At 37.8% G+C, this 21,989-nt stretch overlaps 1 protein-coding gene across 3 annotated transcripts in view; it reads left to right on the top strand.

The window, feature by feature from the left end:
• Nucleotides 1-21,989, top strand: part of CSMD3 (CUB and Sushi multiple domains 3) — a 695,220-nt gene that overhangs the window by 432,060 nt on the left and 241,171 nt on the right. For all 3 annotated transcript variants that reach the window (XM_034422197.2, XM_034422198.2, XM_034422199.2), the window contains 4 exons: nucleotides 8,300-8,482; nucleotides 10,975-11,301; nucleotides 13,160-13,354; nucleotides 17,055-17,193. In XM_034422197.2, the coding sequence (XP_034278088.1) occupies nucleotides 8,300-8,482; nucleotides 10,975-11,301; nucleotides 13,160-13,354; nucleotides 17,055-17,193 (844 nt within the window). The remainder of the gene's footprint in view (nucleotides 1-8,299; nucleotides 8,483-10,974; nucleotides 11,302-13,159; nucleotides 13,355-17,054; nucleotides 17,194-21,989) is intronic.

Genomic DNA, 21,989 nt, shown 5'->3' with positions numbered 1-21,989 from the left:
TTTTCATATTTCACAGGAAAGTAGATTTCTATTTTTTTTCCTCTTTCTTTCCTTGATGTAGTGAAAATTATTCAGAAATGAATAAAATCCTCAACCTGCTTTAGAGCTTCATATTGGGAATCTTTCTGAGTTTCTGCAATTTTTGCATAAAAGTTCTTTAAATCAACCCAGCAATAGTTTCCAAGTTGTATTTTAATCACTTTTTTCCTATTAAATTTAAACCTGAGTGTCTATGAATGTCATAATTATCAATCAAACAAGAAATAATTGACATGGATATATAGGGGTTCAGATTGTTTTATAATACCATTCGGAATTATCATAAATTTCATGCACTTTTTTTTCCTATTTTTTAATCTTAGAACAAAGATTATAAATATTGAAGATTATCCAGTTAATTGCTCTTATTATTATGAGCTGTCTGTGGACACTTTAGAGAGGTAATTTGGACTAGTGTTAAGTTCTAGACCTAATTTAGGCATGAAACTAGTTGGATGATTTGGGGCCATTCATTTCCTCTCATTCCATGAAAGAACACAAGAGCAAAACATCTATGAAAAATCAAGAAAGTTGGCAGGAAAAGCATTTAAAAAAATCCTCCAATGGACTACATTCCCCATAATCTCTCCCATGTCCGATGTTACTAATACAAACCACCACATAAGGATCTGTGATTACTACAAATCAGTGGTGGGTTTCAATTTTTTTTACTACCGGTTCTGTGGGCGTGGCTTGGTGGGTGTGGCATGGGTTGGTGGGCATGGCTTGGTGTCAAATCTTAATTTCCTCCCCAATCCAGGGGAAGGTTACTGCAAAATACCCATTTTCTCCAGATCAGCTGTGACTTGGGAGGCAGAGAATAGATGGTGGCGGGGCCAGTCAGAATTTTTACTACCGGTTCTCCGAACCACTCAAAATTTCCGCTACCAGTTCTCCAGAACTGGTCAGAACCTGCTGAAACCCACCTCTGCTACAAATAGACCTCCAGTTATGACCAGTCATTCACCAACCATTCAAAATCACTATGTACTGAAAAAGGGGACTTCTGACCAGTTTGAAAAGTTGCAGCCACCACAGCATCCCCACAGTCACATGATTACAATCTGGGCATGCCCCAGATCACAATCACAACATTGCAGGGAACTACAATAACAGGATTGCAACCTTTGCAACCATCCCTGCTGGATTCTCATGAGCAAACTCAGTGCCATCAGGGAAGGTTGATTGTTATCCAGGGGTGAAATCTACTTACCTTCCCTACCAGTTCGGAAGTGCACACATCACGTGCGTGCTTGGACCCTCTGCACATGCACAAACCCTTCTATGCATGTATAGAGGGTAAAAAACAGGTTACTTCCTGGTTAAAACCAGGAAGTAACGCCAACCGGGTGGTGGGTGGAGCCTCGGTTTTCTGAACCACCCACTGCCACTCCGAACACCCCTGATGTTGTCCCTGTAAATCACTCCTGTTGCCTCGGTGCTGCCTGCACTTCCCCCTATGTTCCTTACCTGAGACTTCCACCTCTTGCCACTTAATGCCCTTCATGTCCTGGGATTATAATGGAAACCAGGACTGCCAGGATTACTATTCCTAAGCAATATTTTACAGTCACATCACTTAGTGGCAGCAATACTAGCTCCAATTGTTATTATAATCTGAGGACTAACTGTAATTCATGTTAGTTATAAAAGAAAGAAAAGGAACAAATTCTTCAGCTTTGGTTACAGACTTTTGAAAAACAGCTTTTCCTTGCTGCCTTTTAACTTGGATTGTTTATCAATGTTAAATGCCTGCATCTTGCTACTGAGATTAAACCTTTTTTGGGGGGGGGAGGGAAGGAGGGAGGGAGGGAGGGAGGGGGAGAGAGAGAGAGAGAGAGAGAGAGAGTCTAATAACTGTGTAAACAATTCCTTCAAGGGCTATTTTGTTTACTCTTTTTTTGTTTGTTTAGGCTGCCATCTAAAGTCATTCCATTTCATTCCTTTCATACACACATTCTTTAAAGTTTCAGTGAATAGTATTTCCCCCCCCTTTTCTCTGTAAGATAAATAAGGCAGATGCCCATGTGTTCTTTGTAGTAGCAAGCTCAAATTGTTGTCTATGTTAGGCTTGTGAGCAGTGGTGAAATCTGAACCGGTTTGCTACTGGTTCACTGGCTGCGCATGCACGCTGTGTGCGCACATGCACAGTGCACACCATGCACCAAATGTGAGGTGCGCATGCGTGCATGCAGTGCATGCCAAAAGGAGGCATGAGGTAAATAGAACAGTGCGGGGGATGATCAGCTATGGCGCACAATCTTTTCTTTTTTTTTTTACTTTTAAAAGCATTTTATTTACAACCTATTCAACCAAATAGTTTGAAAAAAAATGATTTTAAAAGTTAAAAAAAAAGGCTCTGATGATCAGGCAGCTCAGCTGTGAAACGGCAAGCGGGCAGGTGGCAACCCGGCGATTGGATGGGCATGGGCGGGAGGCCAGGAATTTTTGCTACTGGTTCTCCAAACTACCTACCGCCATCACTAGCAGATTGGCTGATTCGGTCCAAACCGGGAGCATTTCACCCTTGCTTGTGAACCACATGTCAATCAAAGCCACATAGTTGTAAAAGGATTGGATTTCCTCCATAGTGAAGAAACATTTAAGATTATATATATATATATATATATATATATATATATATATATATATATTTCACAGAATGGAACAATTGTGAATCTTGTAGTGTTTCTCAGACAGCTCAAGTTAAACCTTGTGAAATCAAGTGATTCTCAGCTTCTGAGAATCAGGAGATATTCACATCACTTGAGGGGCAATGGTATAGAAATAGTTCCATGTTACTTCCCCACCACCACCACACATTCCCACTGTAGTGTACAGTTCAAAGGCTTCCTGAGGGTCTCCCAGTACTAACCATATCTGATCCTGGTTGCTTTTTAGGATCAAACAGAGTTTGCTGCCACAATATTTTAAATAAAATTTAAAAGTGATACATTACTTTGATAGCCTTCTCTTGTGTGTCTTTCTGATACAAGGCATGATAACTCTTCCTTGTGTCCAGCAAATGCTGCTGTTTACCATTCTGGTTTGGGTTATTGAGAGATATAATCCACGGTTTTGAGGAGCCACCATGATAAGAAGGTCAGCGTTGCTGCCTCATATATAGACAAAATGAATTTTCCGTCACTTTTATCCAAGGCAAAACAGAAATTATAACATTTTAGCACCTTTTCCAAAGCTTGAATCAATTTGATTGATCCATGCACTGCATTTTTTATAAGCATTAAATGTTCAGCATGTTGGAAAAATATTCAGTCGTCTGTGAACCAAACTGTCAGTGCCTTGATTATTTATGCACAAAGTCTATTCTACTTTTTCTTCTTCTAACCTTTGAACCCCCTAAATTGATGAAATGTTCTACTTTTTTCTACTTCTGTACCTTCTAAGAGCTTTCCCCAAGCTTATCCTTTTTAAATAAAGTAGAGCTAATTTTAGTTCCATTATTTGCAATAGATCTTTGAAAGCTGGTAGGTTTAGCTCTTTTCAAGATAATTAAAAGACATAAAGACAATAAAACTGGAAAAAAAAACTCTTTTAAAAATGTTTTTTTGAATTAATATAAAACTATACCTCCTGACTCTGAAGCACCTTTAGAAGCTCCAATATCATCCTAATTCCATGATTCCTAGCTAAAAATTATAAATTTGAGGAGCTCAAGTTCATTACATGGCCCAATCAAAGAAGTGTCCCAACTGGAGAGGCCTCCCAGTTCCAGCTCACCAGGTGCAGGTCAAGATGTCCTTGACTCTCTGAGAAAAGAATGTTATTATGACTATATATCACCCATGCTCCATACAATCCCCCCTCCCAGTTTCCCACAGTAGTAAATGTGGCAGGCCTGAAGGCCCAATGCAAAAGATGGCTTCCAGGCCTGAATCATCCTGGTTGCTCCGCTCTGCATTTTTTCTAGAGTCTCAACATCTTTTTTAAAATGTGGTGACCAAAACTGGATGCAGTATTCTAGGTGTGGTCTTAGTAAGGCTTTATAGAGTGGTATTAGTACCTCACTTGATCTTGATTGTATCCCTCTGTTAATGCAATTTAGGATTGCAAGGATCATATTTTAACATAGATCCAAACTTAAAAGTTATCTGAGCCTAAAAGTTATCAGTCCTTCAATTAGACGGGAGAGTTTAATATTTCCAACAACTTTCTACTTTCCAAATTTTCAAACCAACACTCATTATTCAGGCAAGACTCTTTCTGGCAAGAACATAAATAAAAAAAATGCAATAATAACAAAGAAGAAAAGGTCTCTAGTCTCCTCTGGCTATAAGTCAGTCCTGAATGATCACAATTCTCCACACCTGTTGAGTGATTCATTGCTGCTTATTTTATTTAGAAAATGCACATGGCATCTAGTCTCTTACGTTAGGTGGCTTACACAAACATCAGTGATGTTCATTAATATATATTTTTTTAAAAAATGTAAAAACACAAAAGCTAAAGTAGCAGCATTAAATATCATGGTAAAACATTGCTTTTGTGGTTCCTCCTAAACTATAGAAAAGAAGGGACTTGTTGAATTTCACTGGCAATTTATTCAATAATATAAACCTTTCCACAGAGAAAGCTGTATCTGTTGATGATATTTGTATCCAAAGGCATTAATAACCTGAATATGAGAGATGCTAGGCTATTTAGCTCTGAATGTAGGTTGAATAATTCAAACAAAATAATATAAACCTGCTAAAGTGGCATCTGGACAAGTTATGTGCATGATAATTTAGCACAGAGAACATTTTTAAATTTAAATGAATTGCATGTTTGATGTAATACAAGGGACATGGTGGCTCAGTGGTTAAGACGCTGAGCTTGTTGATCGAAAGGTTGGCAGTTCAGCGGTTCGAATCCCTAGTGCCATGTAAGGGGGTGAATTCTTGTTACTTTTTCCAGCTTCTTCCAACCTAGCAGTTCAAAAGCACATAAAAAATGCAAGTAGAAAAATAGGGACCACCTTTGGTGGGAAGGTAATAGCGTTCCATGCACCTTCGGCATTTAGTCATGCCGGTCACATGACCACAGAAACTTCTTCGGACAGCCCTGGCTCCTCGGCTTAGAAACAGAGATGAGCACCGCTCCTAGAGCCGGAAACGACTAGCACGCATGTGCGGGGGAACCTTTACCTTTACCTTTATGTTTGGTGTACTGGTTCAAGAGTTCAAAACCAGACAAGTTGTCATGTTCTTATCTATATTAATAAAAATAGATGGAAAGTGAGAGGAAATTTTAAATGGAGAAAATTTCTAAAATGATCCTTGAGCTCACATAAACAGGAGATCCTCTTCTAGACTTTTAGATTGCAATGAGATCATAGGAATTCTGATGTAGTCCTTTGAATCATGTGGCCAATAAACAGTTATTTACAGGAATATATAATGCATAAGTACGAGCTTTATGTGACTATGGCACAAATAATTTGTTATGAACTGATTAAAACTGTAGGAACATGTATGAAAATCATTGGACAATATTCTGAAGTTTAAATATTTTGGTTCACTATTGCAATTGTACTTTATTTAGTGGTTCAAGTCTTTTATAATTACCTGGGAGATTATATATGTATGTATGTATGTATGTATGTATGTATGTATGTATGTATGTATGTAAAGATTACAGGTGCTGGGAGATTTCTTAGTTATTTATTTTTCAATGATATCACTCCCACCTCCTCCTCCCCCCCCAAAAAATCCCCATATAAATGAATTTCAGATCCCCAGGGCTCAGATCCTCATACTATCATCCTAGCTGGGAGAAGGATATCTTTTTTAAAAAATGAATCTTAATATGTCTTTCTAACAAAATAAATGGAATATAGGCAGTGGTGGGATTCAAGTAATTTAACAACCGGTTCTGTGCGCTAATGATTTCTTCCAACAACCAGTTTGCCAAACTGCTCAGAAAGTTAACAATCGGTTCTCCTGAAGTGGTGCGAACTGGCTGAATCCCACCACTGAATATAGCTGGTTAACAATTCTTATTTTCCCATGTGGCTTTCTTAGAGCAGGATAGGCAGTCTGCAATCTGTTTTTGGTGTTTGTGGTATTGGTCAAAGTCATCTTCAGACAATTGATTCAGTCTAGTATCTTCCCTTTCAACTTGCTGAGTAGGAGGAGGGGGTGGAGAAGGAGGAGGAGGAAGAAGAGATAATATTATGTCTTGACACCTTTTAATTCTATTCCAATTCAAAGTGGCTTCAGTGGAATCCTTGATGCTCACTGAGCTTGTTTGTTTGCTTGCAGGGATTTTATTACTGGACTAGGTAACATTATCAATGCTAGAGAGTATGGGGTTTGCTTCCTGTTTATATACAGTAGCTTTCTCTATTTCTATTGAGGGGGGGGTGTTCCCTTCCTTGGTTGTTCCTTGATTACAGTATTACTTTCTGTTTCTCTGGTGTTAATCTCTGCTTACCTTGGTCTTGACTGCAGGAAATAGCATGTTCTGGTCTTTCTATTTCCCTCTAGTTTTTTTTTTTTTTTTAATGATTTCAATGGACTTCTACATTACCTCTGAAAAAAAATGTGTCCTTTCGCAGAACAACTAGCTTTACAACTATTAATATATAGAATGCAATACACGGAAAAGCAGTTGTTAAGATAAACAGGAGAATCACAATCAATGTCAAAAATGTAATCAGGATACATGGGGAAAGAGAAGATATCAAAAGAGAGTGTGGTGTTTTTTTTTTCCAAATGCCCAAGGTTATTTTGAACAAAATATAAGATTAGAGTTGTGTGTACATCCTTCCCATTGTTGGAACAATGTAATTGATAAAATAGATTTTATTCTTCTCTTTCTTTCCCTTCTCTGTGTTTTCTCCCCATGTTTCAGACTGAACAATCTTTCTTTTTCTGCTTTCCATTTCCCTTTACTGCCTTTCCTTTTATAATACAGAGATCCAATTAGTTTAATAATGATTTTACATAGAGTTGAGGACAATCACTTGAAAGCTTTTTCCTGTACAATTGGAATTGCTTGTCTTCTTGTTCTACTAAAACAAAATCCAGACCTTAAAAGTCACATTTGCCCAGTAAAGTGTGTGGTGTGAGAAAGAGAAATATCTCATGTGGGTTGCTAATTTGGAGATACATCAGATTTCATTTACATTGTTATGCTCATTGGACCCAATGCAGTAACTAGATCTGATTGCAAATATAAATTCATCTCGGGGCTTCTAATAATTTCATGTGATGAGTTATCTGAAAATCCAATATGGATCAAACTAAAATAATTATTTCAGTAGTAATTGAGATGATTTACACATATATGATGATTCTGGCAATGTAAATCTTAAAGCACTTTCTTTTTTCATGGGTTGTGCGTGTTCATTTGAACCATTTTCTACTTTTTAGATAAGAGGTGCTAGTGCTACAGTCGGTATCTTACAATTATTGCAATAGCACTTAGGCTTATGTGCCACTTCACAGTGCTTTTACAACCCTCTCTAAGCAGTTTACAGAGTCAGCATATTGCCCCCAACAATCTGGGCCCTCATTTTAACCACCTTGGAACAGGGGTGGGTTCTAAATTTTTTTACTACTGGTTCTGTGGTCGTGGCGTATTTTGTGGGCATGATTAGATGGTTATGTGACAATTCTTTAGGATTTAGAAGAGGTACTGGTCTACCAGGCTTTTAACTGCTTGCAGAGCTGTATCGGTCAACCCATTTGTTCTTGGAGCATTCCAGTCTACTCATTTGTTTTTGGAGGCACTGGTCTACTCATTTGTTTTTGGAGGCACAGGTCTACCCATTTGTTTTTGGAGGCACCGGTCTACCCATTTATTTTTCGAGCGCTCTGGTCTACCACTACACTTCCTTTTAACACTGATCATTTGTAGGGCGGCCCTTTGAAGCCCCACGGCAAGAGTTTAAACAGTTTTTTTCCTTCTAGCTGATCACCTGGGACTCAGGAGGCAGCGAAAAATTGGGGGCGGGGCCAAATAAAAGGTAAGAATAATGCGGGGGGAGGGCAGGAGGGCCCAGCTCCCGAACAAAGAGAACCGATTCGGTGACATCGAACCGGGCCGTACCGGGAGGAACCCACCACTGCCTTGGAAGGAGGAAAGGCTGAATAAACCTTGAGCCTGGTGAGAGTCGATCTGCCAAATTGCAGGCAGCCGGCAGTCAGCAGAAGTAGCCTGCAATACTGCATTCTAACCATTGCGCCACCGCTGCTTTTAGTTAGTAGTCAGTATAGTTAGTTTATTGACTAGTAACTTGTGTCTTTTTAAACAGAAATTGAAAAAGAAAGTTGTGGAGATCCAGGAACACCACTGTACGGCATCAGAGAAGGAGATGGGTTTTCCAATCATGATGTGTTGAGGTTTGAATGCCAGTTTGGATTTGAATTGATTGGAGAAAAAACTATTGTTTGTCAAGAGAATAACCAGTGGTCAGCAAACATACCTATATGCATTTGTGAGTATAAATTAATATATTCCAATAATTTAAAACTTACTGTATGTATGTATATATTCCTGAAAAACTATTTTGAACTAAAATCTTTTTAAAAACATTTTTATGCTCTCACCAGACAATATTTGATCTTCAAACCTTCAGTATTTATGATGTATCTTACACATACTTTTATGGACAATTATAGGATTGGATAATTGATAAAATATTCCTAATAACGGTTGACTTACAATGAAATTGTACATTCTTTCAATTTCTTTGAATTTTGTACTATCCCCAAATCTCTTTTAGTACATGCATGATCCTAGAAACTTATATTTTGCTTGTCTGGCACTAATTCCACCCCAACCCCCAAAAAATCATCTTTTTAACATAAACCAACCAACCAACAAAATGCAATATATCTGGGCTTTAAGCAGGTTTGGAGAAACCCAAATAAGTATTTCAGCATTCTATAAGATATTTTAGTTATTTTTTAAAAAATTTTTAAAACTTTTAGTTATTTTAATTTAGATATTTTAGTTATTTTAATTTATCTTTACGTAGTTATATAATAACGCCCACAACTGCTGCAATGTAGTAACTGAAATTATTAGTCATTATGGTGACTAATGTGGTAAAATAGTAGTATTAATATAAAATGTTGCCTGTATAATAAGGACATTTGAAAAATTATTGTGATTGAACCAAGTCCTGCTTATTTGTGAGCTACAAATTACCATGGTAACGTTTATCTTTGGTCTCTTTACATGCTTGATGAATGATTGTTCATGTGAATAGCTTCTTCCCTCTAAGGGGGTGGATATAGGAGATAACCAGGCTAATTCTGAGGGAGGGAAGGGTCAAATGTGTTGTTGGTCATAAATCCTTGCGTGCCCACAAGAGATCTAAGTCCAGCCCATCATGAATTCCTTTCTATTCTTAACTCCTGTTAATTTCTCTTGACTGTTAGTGATTCAGATTCTTATAGAGATCTTAAGCTTGCAATAGATCTCTATACTCATTTGAACTGCTTGAAGTTTCTGATTTCCCCAGTGCTTGAAAGTGGGCATATGTAGCACGAAGTAGGTAAATCATAAAGCCTACTTTCATTTCACTGTAACAGAATTCAATACATGCTTTCTTCTACAATTTACAGTTAATAGGTATTAACACAGACAGGAAAACGATGTCAAGGACATCAACAAATTACAAATCATGCCAAAGATACTGTTAGATCCTGAATAGAGAAGTGGGGGGAAAAAAGAGGAGATGATGATCATCATCATCATCTATATCTAACAATCTAACCAATCAATTATCTAAACAATAGAATATCATTGCCATTCTTCCTATACTTTTTTAAAAATAAAGCTTCTTAAATGAAGGAGAAAGTCAGAAAGGAAAAGCCTTTGCATCCCTAATATTTTATTAGGAGAATAAAACTAGGAAGGATCTTCTTTTATTTATAATCCTAATCAATCAGTACCAAGCACTGATGATGTAACATAAGGTTTGGTGATAAAAATGTCTGCAATAAAACCACCAAGCTCACCATGAACTCCACAGTTCAACCCTGAGCTATAAATATTGTGTTCCATTCAGTAATAGTTGTTTGGTTCATTTTTCATACTTTTCTTTCAATGAGATATTGCACCTAGAAAAAAAATTGGAAAATGAGATTTGGCAATGAGCTAATATAACTGTGATCAATCAGAATAATAATTCTCCTACCAGGATGAATGGAACCAGATAACTGGTTCCAACTAATGCGTACTATATACTCTAAACACAGCAAATGGGGCTGAATTTAGAGTTAGACAATACCCGTAAACTTTGGGTTGTCTTTTAAAAAAAGATTGCTGAATCAATCCTTATCAACCATTTTTAATTGTGGTTTTGGATGATCCTCTGGGAAGTATGGTAACATTGTATTTTATTTCATGGCAAACTAGTGAAAGATGTGATGAAGAAATAATTAAAAAAGACAGGGGTAGGCTTCAAAAATTTTAGCAAGGGGTTCTCTGCCTGGTTGCTGGGTGGGCGTGGTCTAGTCAGCCTCCTGCACCATGGGGGGCACTTTTTTCCTCCCCGGGCTCTGGAGGCTTTCCTCGGGCCTCTGAAAGGGTGAAAATGGTTTCCCCAGTCTCTGGAGGCCCTCTGAAGGCTGGAAACAGGGTCATTTCTGGCCTTCCTGAACTTCTGGTAGGCCCATTTTTCACCCTCCCTGAGCCTCTGTGCATGCCCTTACCTGTATCCAAAATGGACTGCATGGGGACTTCTAGGAGGAGAGGAGAGGGATTTGGGGGTTTTCCGAAATCAACCAAATGTACAGAATGCACAGAATCGTAGCTAGTGGTTCTTCCAAATGCCTGCAAACCCCCAGCAGCCTACCCCTGAAATAAAGGAATGAATAAATAAGAATATTGAAATAAAATATTGGGAGGAAATGCTCAGAATGTCAATTTTAGTTGGGTTCTTATCTCTTTTCTAATTTCTTTCCTGACTTTTGACAGTTCCTTGCCTATCTAATTTCACGGCACCGATGGGAACTGTTCTTTCTCCTGACTATCCAGAAGGATATGGGAATAATTTGAATTGCATCTGGACAATCATCTCAGACCCTGGGAGTCGCATTCATCTCTCTTTCAATGATTTTGACCTGGAATCTCAATTTGACTTTCTTGCAATTAAGGACGGTGATTCTCCAGATTCTCCAATACTTGGCACATTCACTGGAGCTGAAGTGCCATCCCATCTGACTAGTAACAGCCACATTTTACGCTTGGAATTTCAAGCTGATCATTCAATGTCAGGCCGAGGATTTAATATCACCTATAACAGTGAGTAAATGTATTTATTACATATTTAATAATTATATGCATGCTTTTATTTATTAATATTTTTCTGAAGACAGACAGACAGACAGACAGACAGACTGACTGACTGACTGACTGACTGACTGACTGACTTTATTGTTAGTACTATTAGGATTCATACCATAATAATTAAGGATTATGGTGTCTTCTGATTTCACCTACCTTCCTTCCTCCTCCTCCTCCTCCTCCTCCTCCTCCTCCTCCTCCTCCTCCTCCTCTTCTTCCTCCTCCTCCTCCTCCTCTTCTTCTTTTCCTCCTTCTCCCCCCCTCCCCCCCTCCCCCCCTCCCTCCTTTCTTTCTTTCTTTCTTTCTTTCTTTCTTTCTTTCTTTCTTCATCTAGGAACCACCATATCAAATCTGTGTGTCTTATTAATTTTTGATTGTTTTAATTTGCTTTCCTGCAATATCTACTTCTACTACAACTGCATCACAAAATAGACTTCCTATGAGATGAATGTTTGGCTTAATTTCCTTCTTTTTTTCAAGCCACAGTATCAAAAAAGCTATAGTAACATTCTCACACCTTATAAACATGGCAAAGAGAGTGGATGTCTAATTTTATTGCAATGTATAGATTTGTGATAATGTAAAGTAATACACAACTTTATGCTATTAATAACAATATAACTTTGTGCCTTTTCCAAAGTGACACTGGTGGCAAGAGCTGTTAATACTAAGTTGTCAAAGAATAACTGAAGAACATTACATTCCAATTGGCTCTGATGGATGTCATAGCAGATTGTTATATAAAATTACTTCAATGCTACAAGTGATTCCGGTTTTGTTTCTGACATGTTTCCAAATTTTTGCCTAGTGACAAATGTTATCCTAAATTAAGATACAGTTCTTTCCCAATGAACTTTTAAAATTCATTTTTAGTACCAGTTCTTTGTTCTTAAACTTGAATGACACCTTTGCATGTTTTGAATTAAAATTATTATTTTTTCTGGAAAAAAATGGGATTCAGGAGTTTTAGAACGAAACTGTACAATAAATAGCCATTGGATCTTGTGCATTATCTTATATAAATAATTATATCCCATTCTGTCTACAATACCTCCTTCAGTCTCCTAGTTAACTTATTAGCAGTCACTCTTGTAGGTGAGTGAAGAGTTGTGGATCATTAAACACTGATGACAACTGCAAAAACTCTTTAGAGTTGCACTGATTATTCTTCCTTCCTCTCTCTCTCTCTCCTTTTCTTTTTCTCTCCTGAGAAAGATGAAGAATATACAACCTGAATCAGAAATTGTCACAGTTCTTGTTCTGCTTTTAAGTTATGAACTGTTTGACAAATTGCTATTGCCCTCAAGCCACTTGACTTTGTCAACAGTTGACTCTCTGTCTCATTCATATGAATAGGAGAAGGGGTTTCTACTTAAAGGGTAATTTTATGGTAATTTATTGTTTTGGAATATAAAACTTTATGCGTTACAAAACGATTATAATGATACCTTTAGGTTTAGTGTTTTTAATTTTGCATCCACTTAGTAATAATAGTAAAATTATCAATTTACTTTGCTCGTATATGAATACAAAATATGTTGCCAAAATTGCCATATTTAGGACTTATCTAAATTTTGAATATGGAGTTTACCACATAATTACCAAATTAAAACAGACACCACTGTGGTCTTGGGCAGCGTCTGCCTACCTGCCTGCCTGCCTGCCTGCCTACCTACCTACCTACCTACCTACCTACCTACCTACCTACCTACCTATCTATTTATCTATCTATCATCTGAAATGTCATTCTCACATACAAAGAAGAACATGAAAGTAATTTTAATTATTCCTTCCTTGTCTTCTTTGTGTTTTAAAGCATTTGGACATAATGAGTGTCCTGATCCTGGTATACCAATCAATGCACGTCGGTTTGGAGACAATTTTCAACTCGGAAGTTCTATCTCTGTGATTTGTGAAGATGGTTTTATTAAAACTCAAGGAACTGAAACAATTACTTGTGTTTTGATGGATGGTAAAGTCATGTGGAGTGGACCTATCCCTAAGTGTGGAGGTATTTGTAACTTTTTTTTATAGTTTTTGTGTTACAGTTAATATATATTGTATATCAGTTTTTAATCTGTAACCTAATAGGTGAAATTCACAGCCATCCTTTTTTTGTCATGATGATGATGAAATTTGCAAATATCATCTGATATGATTATCTTGAATGATAATCTAAGTTACTAAATATTGCATATATTAAATATTTGATATAGGAAGCTAAATACATGCTGGTCTTTTTTCATATGTTTATTCAAATTCCATATTTGATCTTACATTTTTACATTCAGAAATATGTTCACACAGCCATAATCATGCCAGGTCATTTTTTAATGATCTTTCAGGCACACTGACAACAAACTATCTTGCCCAACCTCTTCATGGAAATATCCCAAAGGTGCTTTTCCAAAAAACATCTGAACTTCCTTTCCTTTCTTCTTTTGAAAATGGTTTGCTTCTCATCCAAGAAGCTTCTTCAGTTTTCGAAGGAAAAAGAAAGTAAGTCCAATTGCCTTTTGGAAAAGCATCTTTGGGACAACCATGACCTGGATGATTGAGAATCTCCATGGATATTAGTTCATGGCAATATATTCCCTTATAAGAATAAGTACAAGCACATATTTTACCTTACTCAAATAGATTTCTCTACTGATTTTTTTTTTCAAAAATTGCTAGTACGTAATATTGTAAATACATAAAGGAGCTATTGCCATTTCAGAATCCATTCATCTATCAAATTTTTCACAAGAACCTGCTGTTGAGTCACTCACATTCCCTCAGAGAAATTAGCTGTTCTTTGTTGTGTGTGAGTGGGAGTGATAGGAGGGGGCAGAATCCATGTTCAGGCTTCATGAAACTAAATAGGGCTCCTAATAGAATGATAAAGTCTTTCATTATCGCTGCAAAGTATGAATTCTTTTCAGTTTCATTTCAGACAATATGAGGGTATGATGAATCCCAGGATATGTAAAAATGGTCAGTTTTGTGAAGGAAGATGTATGAGAAGGGGTTGGAGGACATAAAATGTACTCTACAAATGAAGAAAATTTTAGCATTTAAAATATTTTATTTGCATATTTTGCTTTGACAAATTGAGATCATTTTTAAGAGCAAAACATTTTTAGGGATGGGCACGTTGATGAAAGCAGGGTCCCTTTAAATGTGACATCATGACACTCATAGAAATGGCAATGGCACAACACAGCTTTGATCGGATTTACTGGTTTTGAGTGCCACTGCTTTTAGTAATAAATTTTGTAATAACCATAGAAGAGCATTCAGTGTTAATATTCCCATACTGCAGAATAGTAATTTAATGGGTTTTTTTTTATCCAAAATACTGAACGAAAATACATATCTGGTTGGAAGAAATGATAAAACAACATATAGACCTGAAACGAGAGATATTTTTGTTGGGCATCCTACCAGAAAAATATGATAAAAAGACTACAACTTTGATCTTGCATATACTAACCGCAGCCAGAATTGTATTTGCGCAACAGTGGAAAAATGAGGAGATCCTGTCTGAGGGGAATGTAATTAAGAAATGGATAGACTAACACTTATTATTAAAGACAAAGAACAAACTGAATACTATTTGATATGGGACATATTTTATCAATGGCTAGACAATAGAAACAAACGTTAGAAAGGAGGAGATATAAAAAGAGGAAATGTTAAAGAGGAAAGTTATTAAAGAAGATGATGTTAAGTGTTAAGTATTAATGTTATTATATTATTATGTTATTATATTATTAACATGATGGAGATGAATTATCACAACAAAGATGTATAATATGACTATACATAACTGTACCCAGAACACACAGTTTGATGAAAATTGAATGTGATATAAATAAAACGTCCTCCTGGATGCATGGCTGTCTTTAGAAGAGCATATGACGGCCGTGGCCAGGGGGGCTTTCTATCAGGTTCACCTGATACGCCAGTTGCATCCCTTTCTGGATCGGGACTCCCTACGCACGGTCACTCAAGCACTCGTCACTTCCCGCCTGGACTACTGCAATGCTCTCTACATGGGGCTCCCGTTGGGGTGCACCCGGAGGCTGCAGTTGGTCCAGAATGCGGCCACGTGGGGGATTATGGGAGCAATGGGGCGCTCCCATGTGACACCTCTCCTGCACGAGCTGCACTGGCTTCCTGTGGTCTTCCGGGTGCGCTTCAAGGTGTTGGTGATCACCTTTAAAGTGCTCCATGGCTTAGGGCCGGGGTATTTGCGAGACCGCCTTCTGCCGCCAATAGCCTCCCACTGGCCGGTTCGCTCGCACAGAGAGGGCCTCCTCAGGGTGCCATCGGCCAGACAGTGCCGGCTGGCGACCCCCAGGGGGAGAGCCTTCTCTGTGGTGGCACCAGCCTCTGGAACGACCTACCCCCTGAGATACGCATGATATCAGACCTCCGGACTTTTCGTCGGGCCCTAAAAACACACTTATTCCATCTAGCTGGGCTGGCTTGATCCCGTCCTCTCAGTTTTAATTGATTTGGTTTTAATCTGGGTTGTTTTAAATTATTTGGGCCAAAATTATTTAATTGTTTTTAAATTGTTTTTTAAATTTTGTATACGATGTTTTATTTTGGCTGTGCACCACCCTGAGTCCTGCGGGAGAAGGGTGGTATAGAAATAAAATAATAATAATAATAATAATAATAATAATAATAATAATAATAATAATAAAAATAATAATAAAAATAAAAATAAAACAAATAAAACTTGTAAAAAAAAAGAATAGTAATTTAATGACTTATTTAGAAAAACACATTGGTTGTGTAGCTTGTTCACTGTGATGAGATATAAAAATATAGTTCAGAAGTGAAACTGAAAATCCTCCCCCTCAAAAAAAATAAAATACCAATCATGGGAAGGAGGTATTGAGAAAAGGCAAACAAAAAATTGAAGCTTACAGTAGTCATAGTAGGACAAGACCATATTTCATTCTCCCTCCTGTTTCTGTTATTCCTAACATCTACAAAAAAATGTTGCACAGATCCTTGTGTGGTAGGGCCATGATTTAAAAGCAAAATTAAATAAATGAATGCAAATTCTATCTTGTCCTCAATTAAATTAGTGAGTTGATGAGAGTGGTAAAATCTGAATTAAAGGTAAAGGTAAAGGTTCCCCTTGCACATATGTGCTACTCGTTCCTGACTCTAGGGGGCGGTGTTCATCTCTGTTTCAAAGCCGAAGAACCAGCACTGTCTGAAGACGTCTCCATGGTCATGTGTCCAGCATGACTAAATGCCAAAGGCGCACAGAGCGCTGTTACCAAAGGTGGTCCCTATTTTTCTACTTGCATTTTTTACGTTCTTTCGAACTGCTAGGTTGGCAGAAGCTGGGACAAGTAACGGGAGCTCACCCCATTACATGGCACTAGGGATTCAAACTGCTGAATTGTTGACCTTTCGATCGACAAGCTCAGCGTCTTAGCCACTGAGCCACCGTGTCCTTAAAATCTGAATTAGGGACTCGTTATTCTGTTATATAGGATTGCAATGCCAGTTTATGGCTCCCCTAGATTATTTCTGACTTTATTTGATTTATGCTTCACTTTGACTCAAGTTTATCTGAAGATAAAGTAGCTTCTTCTTTCCAGCCTTCCTTTCTGCTCTTGTGATTTCCTTTTATTTCAGAAATCTGAGCATGATGACTGTTCTAGCCCGACAATAACAACTTGTTGTTTTCTTCTTTATAGCTCCATGTGGTGGACATTTTGCAGCCCCCAGTGGAGTCATCCTTTCTCCAGGCTGGCCTGGCTATTATAAAGACTCCTTGAATTGTGAGTGGGTGATTGAAGCAGAACCAGGACACTCTATCAAAATTACATTTGAAAGGTCTTGACAAAAGCTTTCTTTTTCCTCCTTCTGTTTTTTTTTTTTTTTTTACTTTTAACTGATGGCCAGGAGATTACAGCAGAAAAACAAAACCTTGATTTAATGGACCCGTAGGGTAGGAGGGAGGTGTCCATTGCTTCTGAATGTCCATTAAATCCAAAAGTCTTTTGCACTGATGTATGTTCTTTTTGTCATGGCATCATTGCAGATGAGACAAAATCAGGAGATTTACCGTGATTTTCATGATTTGTGGCCTCATTATACAAATAGTCTATATGGGTTATTCAGGCAATTATATCATTACACAGTGATGCCAATTGGCATAGTTACATAAATTTAAGAGAATTTTCTGCTAAGAATGCAATGCTTAAGAATGTCTATTGCATTTTTTCCCCCCTAAGATGCTCTGGTAAAAACACCTTGTCTGTTGAAACTGGAGTTAATTAAAAGCTTTTATTATTATTGATTTTGTAGCAGAAGCCAATTTTGGTTAATCATGTTTTCTTTTATTTGTACTTCAGTAAAAAAAAAAAAAATTGTAGAGGTGTCTGGGTCATTGAATGTACAACACTGTTATGCAATGGATTCAATGATAGAGGGTATTTACTCTAATTTCATGACTTAAGGGTTTGATGGAGATGGAGTGGTTGCTTCTATTTTGTAAGCTCAAGGTGATGGAACATACAGGTTCTGAAAATTCTCTGTGAATTTCCCACTATTCTGTAATGCATTTTAATGATAGTGCTACAATTAGGATGTACTCATATACAGGGTATTAGATTATAGTAAAGACATCTACCAGTGATGAAATCCTCCACCGGTTCGCTACCCATGCATGCACGCTGCGTGCCAAATGTGGGCTGTGTGCGTTCATGCGCAGTGCATACCAAACACATGCTGCATACGCGCACATGCACAATACACACCAAATGTGCGCTTTGCACGGAAAAAAGAAACTGTTTGAAGGTAAGTAGAACAGTGAATGGGGAGAACAGCTGTGCCGTGTGATGTAGATTTGCTAGAAAGCAGGATTTCCTGCTTTCTAGCAAATATAAATTGCGCGGCTCAGTTGATCATCAGAAATACCGGTTCAGACAAACTACTAATTTTTATTACTACCGGTTCGCCTGAACTGGTGCGAACCGGTTTCACCCCTGCTTCTACTGAGGTTCTGTAATGTCAGGACAGAATACATACATAGATGTTTAGAAAATTGTCTCTTTCTTCAATATTTGTTTTTAGTTTTAATTTTTTAAAACTTTTTTGCTTGTACTGCTTTGATTGTCTAAGACATCATAATAACTACAAACTAGGTCTCCCAATGGGACTTGCCTCCTTTTATTGAAATATAGTATTTTTATACAGTTTTAGGTTTTGAAGTGTGTACTGTCCATTGAGACTATGATTGGTGGTCTCTAAATTTGATGAATGAATGAATAAATTAAATTAAAATAAAATAAATAACAACTTAGATGTTTTAGATCCAGAATACAGCCTTCCTTTGTGATATCTGCAATATCATGACTTACTAATTAGTCATGATGGCTTCATATTCTGTCCATTGATAAAAAGCATTGTGTATTTCAATGATATTTGGTGGACAATACAAAGAAATTACCTTTGTGATTATCTACTTTTTGTGAGATTACCATAAGTATCCTATGGGTCATTAAAGGATGAATACAACCGACTATGACTCTTCCTATGTTTGAAATAAAATCTAGACATCTTCACTAAAAAAACAACAACTAGACATCTTAAATACCGATGTTTGAGAAGACCTAGTATGATATAGGATATAATCTATAAAAAGGTGGGTTACATTAAATGTATCATTTTAAAACATGTCATAACAGTAGTAATTATTTTTTAAAGAATTTTTTTGTGTATATGGTAGATCGACAAATGTTTAGGCAGGATTTGTCAAGGACTTAGGGTAGACAGGTGTTGCTGTTTGATGGTATTAAAGCAGTGGTGAAATCTAAAATTTGTTACTACCGGTTCTGTGGGTGTGGATTGGTGTGTGTGGGGGGTAATGTGACTGGGTGGGCGTGGCCTATTTTTTTTTACTTTTAAAATCATTTTTTACATGTAAAACCATGTTAAAAAATGCTTTCAAAAGGCTCTGACGATCCCAGCTGAGTTGCCTGATCGTCAGAGGGTTTTTAAAAAACCCTCTGACGATCAGGCAACTCAGCTGGGATCGTCAGAGCTTGGATTGTCAGAGCCATTTAAAAGAAAAAAAGTTTTTTTCAGCTTGGATCGTCAGAGCCATTTAAAAGAAAAAACTTTTTTTTCTTTTAAATGGCTCTGACGATCCAAGCTGAGTTGCCTGATCGGCAGGCAACTCAGCTGGGATCCTCAGAGCTTGGCTTGTCAGAGGCATTTAAAGGAAAAAAGCCTCTGATGATCATGCGGCTCAGCTGGGCATAGGGGGTGGGGGCAGGGATTTTTGCTACCGGTTCTCCGAACTGTCCACCGCCATCGCTACCTACCCACCCGAGCCGGTCCAAACCGGGAGCATTTCATCCCTGTATGAAAGGTATTATTGCAGGATGTAAACTGTTCCAAGTAAAGCTGCTATTTGTAAATGATTGGTGGTGGATTTTGTCAATGGCAATGGTGTTCAAGTGGTGTTCCAGATGTTTTGGAATTATTATTGCTTTGTGATTGTTGTTGCTGCTACGGTTGCTTTTCTTAGTCATCTTCAAAACTCTTCTTCATAATTCTGAAAGATGTATCTCGAAAAAGATGGAAAGAAAGGGAAAGAACAGAAATACTAAAAGAGGAAAATCTATATTTTGATCGCTATTTTTCCCTTCTTTTCCTTTTTTTTTATTGACTTCACTTTCTCTAAACTATGGTTCTCTACTTCATACATAGGCAATGCTTTGAGATTCAACTTTGCCCCTATACTCTTTGGAAGCTAGTCAGCACAACTTGTAATGTACTGATATCACAAACCGAACATCTGCCTTTGATTAGGTGGAGATGAAGACGTGAAGCTTCCCCAAATACATTCCTATTCTTATATTTAAAAAAAGAAAGAAAGAAAAAGTACTGGAAGGCCCTTGTAGGAATTACAGATTGCCCCACCCTGTTGTACTTTTCTCATGTAGAACAGAATATTGGCTTATAATAGATATATTTCCTTTATGCATGCTAAAAAGCCCTTAATCCTAAACACCGAAAAGTCTAAGAAGTAATTAGTTTACTTTAACCTTTGCAAACAAATTTTTCTCATGGGACTTGCCCATAATAAATAAATTCACAGAAATTTTAATTTGCCAAAATAACATGAAAAGTTAGCTTATTTTATAGATTTTTATCACCTATCACAATTCAAAGGCTCTCACCACATTACAAGGGAGTTAAAACATAACAGCAATAAACCACCCTAACTGCAGCTACTCCTAATAATCAGAGTTCAATGATTGATGGAAAATAATCTTTCGTGAACTATCTGTTTCCACCTCCAAATATGGTGTACTACATATATTTAAATGATAACAGTAGTATACAAGAATGGGGAAGAAATTGTTTTTATTCTTACTGTAGCCTCAGTGTCTATTCTCAGATACCTATGGGACATTGGAGACTTCCATACAGGATGAATAAACAAGAACATAATAGTTTAAAGGTAGTTCTGACTTCATCAGTTTGTCTTTCTTTCTCTGAATTGAGAAGATAAATTAGTTACCCCTACAAATTTTCTCGTACTGATATAATTCTCAAACAGCACCATTCTTTCTGGACATTTAGTTAAATGACTGCTTCACTATATTGTTTACTCTTTAATGGTACTAAACAGTAGCTGGTTTTAAATCCTGGTGCTACTGGTTTGCTATTAAGAGCACGCGGGAGCGGGCACTCACTTTGGGAGCGTGCGGTGCTTCTGCGCATACACAGAAGGTTCTGCGCATGCACAGAGCATTTTTGATGATGTCTGGGTGGGTGGGCGGAGCCTCCTACTGCTGCCACTACCGGTTTTCCCAAACCGAGGCGAACTGGTAGCAACCCACCCCTGGTACTAAATTACCTAGGCCAGTGATGGCTAATCTTTTTGCCATCACATGCCAAAAGCATGTGGGGGGATTGCACGCATGCATGCCCACACCCATCATTCAATGTGCCCCGTCCCCCACACATGCACATGCTCCCCCATGCTTTTGGCATGCAATGGACGGGGGCCACAGTCAGCCCATTTTTTGCCAGGCTCCAGAGGCTTTCTTCGAACGTGGGAGGGCGAAAACAGCCTTCACCCCCTCCCCGAAGCCCTCTGGAGGCTGGAAATGGCCCATTTCCCCACTTCCGGTGGGACCAGAAGGCCCAAAAATCAGTGTCTGGCACGCACATGCACACTGGAGCTCACTTGCCCACATATATGGCTCCGTGTGCCACCTGTGGCACGCATGCTATAGGTTCGCCATCACGGACCTAGGCAAATCCCTGCTTCTGAGGGCAGGGATTTGGCTAAATGATCCAGGTTAGCCAAATTCTAAAAAAAAACCTAAAAAAAAAAAAACCCATAGTGAATAAAATCTAATTTACATATTCATTTGTTTGCAGAAGGTCTGACATCCATTTTCAAAGCTATCTTTCAAGTTGAAAATTCATGCATCTGATCCTGAATAAGACGCTAGGTTCCATAGCTTTAGAGAACATGTTTCCTTTTTTACTTCAATTGGAAAAGTGATGACATGATCTGTTAAACGTTACAGGTTGATGTATTATCACAAAAATGAGGAACAACTAGAGAAGGGAATATGAATTAGTACTTTAATCTTAGTGTGACA

Source organism: Pantherophis guttatus, chromosome 3, assembly GCF_059756535.1.
Source record: "Pantherophis guttatus breed Tessera chromosome 3, ASM5975653v1, whole genome shotgun sequence".
Taxonomy (NCBI): domain Eukaryota; kingdom Metazoa; phylum Chordata; class Lepidosauria; order Squamata; family Colubridae; genus Pantherophis; species Pantherophis guttatus.
Note: the sequence above shows the minus strand (reverse complement) of the source record. Positions and strands in the feature narration are given on the sequence as shown.